At 37.2% G+C, this 12,795-nt stretch overlaps 1 protein-coding gene across 3 annotated transcripts in view; it reads left to right on the top strand.

Moving 5' to 3' along the window:
• The window catches only part of LOC109421283 (pseudouridylate synthase RPUSD2), a 646,492-nt gene that overhangs the window by 152,076 nt on the left and 481,621 nt on the right, over positions 1 to 12,795 (top strand). For 2 of the 3 annotated variants that reach the window (XM_062850211.1, XM_062850210.1), the window contains exon 2: positions 112 to 1,851. In XM_062850211.1, coding sequence (XP_062706195.1) covers positions 1,234 to 1,851 — 618 coding nt within the window. In that variant the 5' untranslated portion in view covers positions 112 to 1,233. The remainder of the gene's footprint in view (positions 1 to 111; positions 1,852 to 12,795) is intronic. The other variant, XM_029852879.2, reaches the window with a different exon arrangement.

Here is a 12,795-nt window from a genome sequence, read left to right as displayed (position 1 = left end):
TATCACCATATTTTTTCCCGTCTCTTCTGTATCTTCCCAATTTTCGAACTTGAACCGATGACGACCTTTTTGTCGCTGTGCATCGTGTGGCAACATTTGGCCGTACAACAGCAGCAGCCAGTTCTGATCTGATGATATCCCGCGAACAGAGCTACTCCACACTATCGGTCACCACTATTCCGTCCCATCCGCCGCTGCCGCGGTGAACAACTACGAGTATGTGTCAGTACATGTGTTGTTAATTTAATTTACTCTCCGGCTGCCATCGTCACCATAGTCATCATCATCATCACCGCCCTGGTTGACCCCAGAGAACAAGCGCACGGACGGACTTCTACACTGAGGCTGTTAAGTGAAGATAAATAACGAATAATTAACGACGAGTCATTCCGAAAGGTTATGCAACAGCTCCATAAGTCGACGACGACGACGGCCCGGTGCGAGTTCGGGGCGGACAGACCCCGCTGAGCTTGGATGAGCTTCTGCGCTAAGCCGGTCCCGCCTTATCAGCACAGCCGTCCGCGGAGAATAGGGCCATCGCCGCGCCAACTTGGGACCTCTGCTGCTGCGGTGAAGTGTGCCGCCGCCAAGTAGACCAAAGAGAGCGTCCGGTGCCCCCGTGCGCACCGTGAGTGGATCTGCTGCTGCTGAGTCTGACTGAGCTGAGAGTGAGTGCGCGCGCGCCGTGAAATCGCGAGAGAAGAAGCCCCCAGTCGCAGCAGCGTGTTTCAGGTGGAGCCGCGTTAAGCTGCTGCGTTGTGCGCGCTGTCGATGCTTGGAGATTGAATTTATTTGGCTGTTAGTTGCCTTTCAGTCTCGGAGGCGGCGTGACGATCAGCGATCGTGTATCCGGATTTTTACTTTCTTTCAGCGCGAGGCGCGTGAGTTCGATTTCTTTTTTTCACGGTGTTCGTAGTCGGTTCCATCATCGTCGGTTTTGTTTACGCTTCCCCGTCAGTCGACCCGTCAAGGCTGGGGAATTCCGCGGGCACTGCGAGAAGCTGCCAAGAGTTGTGCTACCGGAGGGTGTCGCACGTCTGTGCTACCTGTTGTTGGGGTTTCCGTTGGAAGTTGAAGTGTGATTTGTCTTGTGATTCCATTCTAATGTAAATGATTGATAGTGATATCCTGTGAGAGAAAAAGCGCATAGCTTAAAGCAAAGGAAGAAGTTGTTGGAATATTAAAAGTGTGATTACCAAGTGAAGAAATTTTTAAGAAGTTAACGAAGCGAAGATGCAGCACCATCCTGGTTCCTGGTATATACCGTGGGGTGTCCCGGGGATGGGCCTCCAAAAAATGCTGGCGGTTCCGTTCAATCCGGCTACGGCCGGCTTCCATCAGCCTCAGATTGCGGCCGCAGCGGTTCAGCCGCCGCCACAGGTTCAGACTGCCGGCCAACAACAGGCCAGTCAGCAGGCTGCTTCCTACCACCATCAGCACCAGCTGCATCAGCACCATCCTGCGGCCGCGCTGCACAATCCAGCCGCAGCAGTGGCAGCCGCTGCTGCCATGCAGCATCAACCCCTACATCCAGCGGCCGCTGCCGCCATGTTCACCCCTCTTAATCTACGCAGCTTCATGGCCCACCATCCGGCGGCCCATCTGAACCTGGGCCAGCAGCCGATGGCGGCCGCCCAGCAGCCACAGCACACCCAGTCGGCAATCCCCGGCACGCCCCAGACCCAGACCCAGCAGTTGACCGCGCTCGGGTTGAATGGGGCCATTGGGGCCATGGTACCGATGCGGCAACAGCAGCCGGTACCGCAGCAGCAGCCGGGACTACCGCCGCAGCCGCAGAAGACGCCCACCAACGTGGTGTCCACCAGTACGCTCATAATGCCGATGAGAAAGGTAAGTCGATGACAAAGCGTTTGATGTTTTCTTGCTTTTTTTTTCGTTTGTACCACGTTGTTCGCTCTTTCTGCACACCACAGGTGAGAGCGATTTTGATTGCGGTTATGCCACCTGAGTGGGATTTGTCGGTGCTTCGCCCAGATGGGAAATGAGATGTTCCGTTTAATTTAAATCCCTGTTATGCCGGATGACGACAGTTTTATTTGAGAGTGGTTTCGCCGGTTTGATTGTTTCAGAGCTTTCTATTGGATTGACTTTTGAATTCGATCTGTGGAATGTTTCTCAAGATTTAAAATTCCTTTTGAATGAAGTTCGACTTTATTTATTTATTTATCAGATCTGTAATACATACACACTTTTAGTTGTTAATTATTCTTTTTCTATCGTTAGTTACGTACACAATTAGAAACAAGAATATTTTAAGAGCACGTTAACGTGACAGGCTATTCCGATAACTTTTAGGATAAACGCTCCTTTAGCGGCGGTAGTACTAATTGGCTTCTTCAGCGGTGTTGAGATAACTTCATATTCTGAATCTGCATGCTTAACTGGGCCGTAATCCAAATTTTCATGAATTTTGGTGCCCGGGAACACATTTAAAAATCAATTTAAAGTTTGTATGGGAGTGATTAGCTGAATCAGCCCCCGTCGGATTTTGTACTAGGCAGAACTGCCAAGCAATTGCTCAGCTGTCAAAAGGTGATATAAAAAAGTTTCTTTGAAGTTAATTTTAGGTACCAACAATAAGGTTCTAAAAATATATAGTGACTCACAATAGGTGCTTTTTCGTATAGAAATTTAGCCCTTATTGACTAAAAAGTGAACATACAACTTTTTTAGGTGATACATTATGTTTGTATTGTGAGATTGAACCATTTTTATGTTTAGGATTAAGATCTGTACAAAAAACTTTTTTAAACAATAATTTCTCTTAACTTTTTTGGTTATGGTCTTTTAGTCGGTTGATCCCATAAGAATTCAACGAAATACGTCAATAAAGGAACCAATTTTAAATTTTATCATGTGATATAATATGAATCATTTTTTTATGATCAGAGGTAAATGACCCAAGTTGAAACCTCTTTAATAAATAATAATAATAATAATAATAATAATAATAATAATAATAATAATAATAATAATAATAATAATAATAATAATATATATATGTTTTATAATTCGTGATTCTTTTTTTTTCCTTGATTAGGTGTAATGATTTACTGAGCAAACTATCTTCCTCAGATGCAAAACCAATAATAATCTCCTTCGAAATGTTGTGGTGAGATTTAAAGACATTCATTGCAAAGCTCCTGGACTCATACTGGCATACTTTTGAGAAGTGTTAATTACGGAAGCTCTCCTTTTTATTAGAACATGTTGAGGCTTTTGAAATCCTTATAAATTTTGAATGATTTTTTGAAGATGTGATTTTTGAGAAAAAAGTTCAGTTCAGTTGTTGTTGTAGATTAAAGAATTTCCATCGAAACTCTTAGCAGTTCTTAAGCGAGCTCAGTAGTACTCATTAAATATCTTCTATTTGATTGTTAAGTTTTAGGCTTAGACGCATACTAATTAGACACCAGCAAAACAAACTGCCTGGTGGCTAGGTATGCGAAGTGCGAGAGTAAGTCTCGGCTTCATATAAATAATTCGCTCGCACTTGTAGTTAGTGGGCACAAACAGGAGTGTGTTGTGGATTGGCATCTAAGCCGAAAGAGAGATGAGTTTGTGAAATAGGAGTGTTCACGGTGCGGCTTCGGAGTTAGTTTGGCTTTCTATTCCGCAGAACTATTACCTGTTCTGTGGCTTAGTTGGTTAAAGCGCCGGTCTAGCGAATACGGAGTCGTGGGTTCTAATCCTAGCAGAACGCATAAATTTGTCAATTAGCAACATTTCGTGCCTTCTAATTACAAGTTTTTTAAGTTAGTTTCAATAGCTCACAAAATCCTAAACATAACTTTTAGAAATTTTTAATCTATAGCTACATAGCACTTTTAGTGAATTTTGAGGAGCAAATATGAAGATGTGACAAAACTTAATGAAAATTATCATAGATTTCACGAAGAAAATTTTCTGGTAACTGCCTGATAGATTTCCTAATCACGTTTTCGACAAAATTTATCCTTAGCTAGTTTAGCTTGACAAATTTGGATAAAATACTGCCATGCTGAGGGAAACCCTGGAAGATATATTTTTACAAATTAATAAGATTTTTAGCCTCAGGTTAGTTTATCTAGGGATCCATGCTTTACCTCCCTTCCGAAGAAAAAACACATTTTGTGAGTTTGTCGGGAGTGGGATTCGATCCCAAGTCCCCGGCGTGAGAGGCATACAACCATTACTTCTGGTTCGCTACACAATCCTGGAATCTTGGTGAATCCCTGAAATTGTTTGCGGCATTCTTAAGACAGCTTTTGGCAAACCTTTTTTTTTACAAGGAATTGTAGGTAAATCTTGTAATTTGAAGAATTTCTACCAAGGCTCACAGAGAGATTCCTGGAGGCAGACATAGACATGTACTATTTTCTAAGGCTACTGAATGCTTCTGACAATTTTGAGACAATGAAGTTTAAAATACGTTAGCCAAATTCTTGGAAGAAGCTCCTGTAGGAATTATTGATTGATTGATTTGTCTTTATTAAAGAGACTTTCAGCCCTTGGCCTGCAGGAATTACTAAAAACGACTTTTGTAAAATCTTCTGGAAGAATTTCGAAAGGCCCCTAGAGAATCCGTTTTCAGTATTTATTGGGATCTGCAGCATTTTATGAAAATTCACAGAATGTTTCCAGGAATTAAAAAAAAATCCCTAGATAATCGATGTAAACCAATCATCAATCAATAGAAATGTCGTGGCATTTAGTGGGATTTTAGTTCGTTGTAAATAACGAGACCTGATTTTTTTTATGTTTTTACGCCCTTGGGGTGACTAATTTTAACATAGAGTAATCCGAAAAATCGAAACTTTTCATGTCCAAAAAATGAAAACTTTTGGTTGATCGATTTTCATTTCTTTTGTTTTGGTTTAAAAGATATTGAATTTTACATTTTTTTAGAAAAATTCGTTGTAAAGGGCAAATGTTTAGAAACAAAAATAATAGTTTTAACACGTTTAATGGCCTCGGGATCAAAAAAGTAAATCTCAAAAACTAAATCTCTACAAACATCTGCTTTTTTTGTATGTTATGCCATTTTTCTAATAAAAATACAAAAACAAACGAATACAAAATAAATTTGAAATTTTGACCAAATTTTGGTTCAAAAGTTATATTTTTTAAGTAAATTTTTAGATTTTCAAAACTTTGAATTTTTGGACCACCTTATCTTAAAATTGGTCACCTTAATAACGGAATAAAATAATACGGGTCGAATAATTTTCTATGAACAAAAAACCAACTAGGCATCACTATATTCGGAGATCCATTATACCGATTTTCCATATATTTCCGTATAAATTCAATTAAAATCATCAAGCTAGCCGAAAAATTCTGATTATTCAATCAGATACCTGTTCTAATGCTTCGTAAAAAAATGCAGGAATTTATTTTTGATGTTGCCTTATTACTTACATTTGTTGAGCCACAGCTATCCTTAAAGTAATGTCGATAGATATTTTTACATGAGCTTTTGGTAAATCTTCCTACTGTTTTCTGCTGTCTAAAATGTTGTCTCCGAATTCTCCTGTCTAAAATAGGTGTCTCCGAGCAACCATGTCTTGTTTACTGCGTTGTGGCTTCAAATCCTTTATTATCAAGCCACAAGTAAATCTGTTTTTCCATAATAAATATGATAATAATTATAAAACAAAAATCGGAAATTATTTAAGAAAATTCATAAAAAACTCAACAACGGTTCAATAACTAGTATACTGAACTACAAACAGTAGATGTTATCTCTCTTTTTTTATTTAGCAGTGTTTGTGAGTTCGGACAGCAAGCGATTCCCTACCTGCCCTGTAAATTGAGCTCATGGTGTTTGCCGTGTTTTTAGAATGTATGGCAAAAATGTATAGAATTTGATTGCCTTTCATTTTCGTTCATGGGTAATTTAGTATTTTTTTCATTTTTTTGTTTTTTAAGCATTTTCGATATCTCAATGTGAGAAAATACCTTATCGAAAATTTCAGGAGTCTATCGTATTTGGCCTAAGATTTCTTGGGGAAATACAACTTTATATTTCTGAGTTAATTCTCATTGATTAGATTAGATTGTTTTTTTATATCTCTACAAAAAATCTCAAAAAAATCTCTGAAAAAATAAAAAATAAAAATATAAATTTTAAATTGTCGTAAAAAAATTAAAATTTATAGTATTCGCTAGGTTGTGAACAAGTGTGATGATTATAGAAGATGAAATGAGACATGAAGGCCATGTGTTGAACGAATACATCGAATGCGTGAAACCGTTGCCATACGACCTCGCAGTAGATCAACTATTAACTTATCGACCGTATTTATTGATATTAGGATTTCTGTTGATAGGTTCTTCCGTGTCGCTTCGATAAACTTTTTCTTATCTTTTTTTCTGAGATACCTTTAACCCTCCCAAGATGTTAGGCTAAGAACACCACGATAGCACAGTGTTCGTTTAGCGACACTAACATCCTACTAGGCTTAAGGCGAAACTGGAAGCATTTCCTCATTTTTTTTTTGGTTTTTGATTTTTTATAATGTAACGAAGCAGTGGTGTCGTGCAACCTCACTTTTTACCTGTGCACCGACCTTAAAACTTGCACGGGATTTATGATCGAAATCGAATTTCAAATGAGTGAAAGCAGTTATTCTCGTCATTTTCTAATTAGGGGGATTAGGGGCATAATGGACACCCTAAGCAAATGAGTATGTTAGGCCTATGTAACAGACAAAAACTTAACATGTTATCAGTTGGCTTACAACTTTAACTTGTTTCCTACGTATTTCAATCATTTACAGATGCTAGAATGTCATTATTGTGAAGAAATAATGAATTGAAAACAGTGTGTTTTTTGGGCCTGGCAGGAAAGGTACGGGGCGAATTGGACACCCATCGGGGCATAATGGACACCCCTGCATATTTTATGCTGTATCTTCGAGAATATCGACCAGTTAATTAATTTGCCCACGGAGATCAATACCACAGATATAATTCTCCATCTTAGACGAGTTAACATAACTTCAAAGTTAATTAAATAAATTTTAGATTAAAATAATCGGATTGATTTTTTTCAAACTCACTAAAACGCCTAACAGTATGCAACGCGCGTACATCCATTCATAATTGCCAGTGTTCATTTCGCCCCGAATCGACTCCAACATTGAAATTGCTATTTTCAGTAAGTTCGGATCAAAAATATAATACTTCATCCATTGCTAAATCTGCGTATACATGTAGATAAGCTAACAATTCACTTGTTTGTATGGTGGACACACTCAAACACTCGTAATACCTTATTTGCTGCTGCTTCGAAATTATAAGAAATCCACCATATGAAAAACATACTTCAATTTCATTGATATTTTGGTTATTTTGAAGGAATACCAATGGTACTTTTAGAAAATATAACAATGATTTGTTCCTTTACAGTTATGCATTAAAAGTTTTACATAAAAGTCAATGGTTTCGGCAAAAACAGGGGTGTCCATTTCACCCCGGGTGTCCATTATGCCCCTAATCCCCCTACTACAAGCAAATTTGTTCAAAAAATTCAAGAATTTATACTTGGTGCACAAGTAAAAAGTGAGGTTACGCGACGCTACTGTAACGAAGTAATGGGTTTTCGTACACATGTACAGTATAGTTCTATTTTTTTTTCCGTGGTGGAGAATGTTTTTCGTTTTCGCAGATTTTTTTTAAAATGGTTTCTGAGAAAAAAATAATCATTTTTCACCAGGAAAAAAATCATGAGTTACCAGATCTAATGTGAACGAAAACTGATTTTGAAAATATTGCTTCATTATTTAACACAAAAATCTTAAACCAAAAAATGAGAATGCAGTTTCGCCTTAAGTGTGTCTCCAGAGAATCCTCTAATCACTTCCTCAGTAATTTATGAGATTTCTAGGAATTTATATTTTCAGTGGAATGTTCTGCTATATAATTATTTTCGTGACAGCATGCGATTATTTTATTGTCATGAGATACGATATTTCTGCGTATTTTCTGATGTTTAAATTATGACGAAACAGTTTTTACGCTTAAAACCTTCTAAATAAAGACAATAAAAATAACTCAATGCAATAAAATACTAAAAATAACTATATATAATCTTCTTGTAAAAAATCAGTTTTATATAGAATTAATTAAGACGAATTTGTTGTTTATGTTCTTCAGTCTATCCTGGAAACGTATTCTTTCGCTGATTGTCTTTGTTCACAGTCTTAGCTGCTGTATTAATATTTGGTTTTTGTCTAAGCATTGTAATACTAAATGGGGCCTCAGATTCAGTTTTCAATTTGAACCGTCGCCATTGTTATTATTATTATTAATATTTATTAAAGACACTTTACCACTTATGTGGCATTCGTGTCTGGATCTCCATTGTGATGCTCCTCTTAGGGAACGGTTTGTACACACTTAAAACAGAATGCCGAGATCGGCTGTGCAAATCTCGGTTAAAGTTCATTTGCTGAATCTCGGCTCAACATTTGACGTTTGAAGTTCAATGCCAGCGGCACCCATGGGTGCTGCTATGAATAAAATGCTTATTTTGCCGATATTTCAGTTAAATTTTTGTTGCCGAGCACACGGCTGTGCGGATCTCGGCAAAAGAATGAAAATCAGCCGAGCTCAACTAAGTGTGTATGTATTTTAGTTAGTAATCTTCACAATGGCCTGAAAGAAGTCAATTAAACTGTTAAATTGAGAGGGTACATTCCATAAGTCTGTTATAAATACGCAAGAGGACTTTTTATGCTCAAATGACGGGAGACAAATTTACAGGTGTAACATACATATAACACAACATAGTTTTTCTATGTTTTTTCTTCAAAATAACAGAAACTTAAACAGTTAAACAGAAAAAAGTGTTTTTCTCTCACGTCTTGAAAAAAATATTAGAAAAACGTCAGAATTAAATTCTAGCAGAAGCATCAGAAGAGCTTCAGACAGCAAATCTGGAAGAACCACAGGCAAAAAAAAAACTGAAGAGATACAGAAATCCAGAGAAAATGATACAAATTTGCCGTGCAGCTAGAATTTCACATTAAACTCATTCTGACGCAGTTCATTAAGAAATTTCTGATAAGTTACAAAGGGGCTGTTCATGAACCACGTAGACAAAAATTTGGTCAACTCAGACCCCCCTCGTAGACTTTTGTCCATACAAAAATTTTAAAATTTGTATGGAGCGTAGACTTTGGCCAGAACCCCCCCCCCCCTTAAAAAAGTCTACGTGGTTTATGAACGGCCCCAAATGTACAGCGTGTGGCAGGAAAAATGCGAAAAGTTCAAGCCGCTATCACACGTTAAATATGAGATATATGACTATTTTTTTTTCAAGACAGTGTATCAGTCAATGTCTGTATTGTAGCACTACAAAATAAAAATGAACATATTTGATTTTTAACATGTGATAATGCAAGCCTCAAAAGTGGGTATCAATCAACTGCGCACCCAATGGTCATAAGAAAAAATGGCTAAAATAGTAAAAAAGTAGCTTTAATTAAGTAAAAAAAAAAAACCGGGCCATACTAATCCAGAGCCATGTTGTTTCACATACTAGATGAAATAAGCACATATATTTTATGCAATTCAGTATAATAATTTCTATTTTATATGACTCATTTCAGTATCAACTTTTTCGAACTGGTTTATTATGCAACTGAAATGCGTTTTATAATGAAAAATAGTTGTATAAAGCTATGTTCATTTAGAATCCGGAATGACAAAATCACGTATATCTTAGGGATGGAATAACAAACATAAAAGGTGAAGCCCTCAAAACAAAGGTAAAGAGACGAACCAGCCAAAGGCTGAAAGTCTCTCTAATAAAGACAAATCAATCAATCAATCAAAACAAAGGTTATTTATTGTACTTTCATGGAAAAATATCATTGAAATTATTTATTTTTATTTTTCACACATTTTCTCACTTTTTCAGTGTTGACCTCTCTAAAAATCTGCACAACGGTGGTAAATTTTAGCAACAACCCCTTCCACACGTTTGTTCAACAATCAGGTCATCTATGCAGTGTCCTGAGTGCCTTGACTAGTCTGACTAGGATTCCGAAGAAAAATTGCCAAACTTTTTTTTTTATTGCGAAATGAGGGGCAATTCAGTGAATTGGGAAAACGCGAAATTTGAGTGTTTTTTTCGTTGATAAACACTACCCATCTGTGACGATAGCACTGAACGTCTCCGGCTGTCATGGCACCTCATCCAAATAGGTAAAACCTCTACATATCCCTTGTGTGCGTTTTTGAAAAGCAGCACGCGATTCTTGAGGCTGTCATCCTTGTATGAATTGGTTCTCATCATCTTGTTGCGAAAAAAACCATGCCCAGAGTTCGAACTTCTTGCCAAATCTTCAAATTCAAAGCAGATTTATCAATGAACCCAAGCTTTTTTCTTCCGAGGACACTTCCTTATGCCATGGTTAACAACATCTGTGCACATAACACATAATGGTTTTGACGATATTAACATTTTTCGCGATTGTCGTACCTGACCACGCTAAATTTTCAACGTGCTTGTGCAAGATTTTTTTCCTCCTCTTGTCTTCAATCTGAAAAAACTTTTCACTCGTTGCAAGAAAATTGATGAAATTTTCACCATTTAAAGAGGATTAGTGTATGATCAGAGTGCTGCAAAAGAATGATGATTATGTTCATTGAGAGCGCCACTAGAAAATGTGACATGATTCCGGATTCTAAGTGAACATAGCTTTACTCAAATGAGTTGCATTATGAACATTATACAACTCAAAAGGGTTGCATTATGAAACAGTAATTGCATAAAATTTTGTATGGAACTTGTTGCAAAACTCGAGTTTTTCAGCACTCTTCGTATTTATCCAACTCGGCAAGCCTCGTTGGATAAATGTACGACTCGTGCCGAAAAACTCAACTTTTTGCAACTCGTTACATAAATAACTATTATGATATTGTAGAGAAAATTAAATTTTTTGTTTCATCACATATGAAATTTACACAGGCCGCGCACTTTTTAGTGGTTCGAAAATTCTGATTGGCTTCAGCTTCAGGCGCCGTCTTGTAAAGGTTATTGACCAAAATGGGAATTAAAAAAAAACTTTTCAGAAAATTAGCCTGTTAGAGATCATGGAGTGTTGAAACATGAATTGGTTAGCGTCAAATAGACGAAACTAAAGCTTGAAGTTTAAAAACACTTTCGCATTTTTTCCTGCCGTATACTGTACTTATGTAGCATATGTACTTATCAGAAATTTCTTAAGGAACTGCGTCTGAATGGATTTAATATGAAATTCTAGCATCTATGTATTATACATGTGTTACGGAACTTTTATTGAAATTGAAAGAGTACCGATGACAGACAAGAAATGTAACGGCTCTATTCAGAATGCTACTTCAGCCACTGCGATACGCATGATTTTATTAGTAATGTAAAGTTAAATTCGATATGGTGCGATAAGATAAAGACGATGTTCAAATCTTTGCCGGGGTATCAGTAGGTGCTGTCATTTAAGCCTCAACAAGTTTGATAGTGTCCAAATTGGCTAACCTTTCAATGTTTACTTGAATTGACGGTCAAATGACCATTAGACCTGTTCACTTTGAAACTTTTTTTCTTTGATTCTCCGTGATACATCATATTATCAATCCACATGCAAAAACAATTGATAAAGACTTAAAGGTTTATCAAATCGATTTTGTGTTTTTTAAACCACTTTCACAGAATTTACTTTGAAACCCACAAAATTGCTCCAAAAAGGTGCCGAAAATACCGCTAAAATATAGTTAGAACAATACTCTATAGCTTTGCCGAAGACACTGAGGTGTTTAAACTGCATATTTCGAAGTTATTCAACAATTTTAGTTGAAAAATCATGAAAAAACACAATATCTTAACGATTTTACACATAAAAGTAATGCAATTTTACATTATTTGACGTAACTAACTTGATAAGCTATTACTCCTATGTGTAGCGAACATTTCGTCCATACATCGTTTTTGTGTAGGAATTCGTTTTCATTGACTAATTATCAAAAGTATGTCACTTTGATACTAAAAATCACTCAGAGTTGCCAGCACGAATTAAAACAAAGTTATCCATGATTAAGACGTCATGCCACCGTATTCTAATATCTTTTAATTCAAGTATCAGAAATGGTGCAGATGATAAGGCTCGAGCCTGCGGATCAGAAGGTCCCAAGTTCAAGCTCAAATACATGAGAAACTTTTTTTCTTTCTTTGTAGCAGTACGAAGCACCCGATCTCCCAAATAATAATGTTGCGGACCTGCCAATTAAGCCCATTCCAGAGCTATCTAGTCTAGATATTTAGTTTACCTACTTGTTGTTAAGAAGTCGTGTCGACGAGATCAGCTGGGCGAAATATTGAGCATCTGATAGAGGACGATCAATTTAGCTAAAACAACTCAATACGATGATGGAACTGCTTCTGGATCCAACATTTTTCATACAACTGTGGAGCTTACTCGTTTCCATCTACCCACAAATCAAATCAAACACAAAATCGATTTGATACACCTCTAAACGTTTATCAATTTGGCTCATTTTTGAACTGAAGACTTGTTTTTGTATGTGGATTGATAATTTGATGTGACACGGGTAGGTCAAAAAAGGGAACAGGTCTAATGACCATATTAAGGTCACAGTTTTTCTTGCTCCTTCTCCCCACCAACCTCTAGAACGCACCCTTGCTACACTCACACCCCTCCATCTCCCCGTTTTTGCTACAACTCTAAAACAAACCACGGATATCAGAAGTTGAGAACATTTTCAATATTTCAATTTAACATTATTAAT

Source organism: Aedes albopictus, chromosome 2, assembly GCF_035046485.1.
Source record: "Aedes albopictus strain Foshan chromosome 2, AalbF5, whole genome shotgun sequence".
Lineage (NCBI taxonomy): Eukaryota > Metazoa > Arthropoda > Insecta > Diptera > Culicidae > Aedes > Aedes albopictus.
The sequence above is the reverse complement of the archived record's forward strand: the minus strand, read 5'-3'. Positions and strand labels throughout refer to the sequence as shown.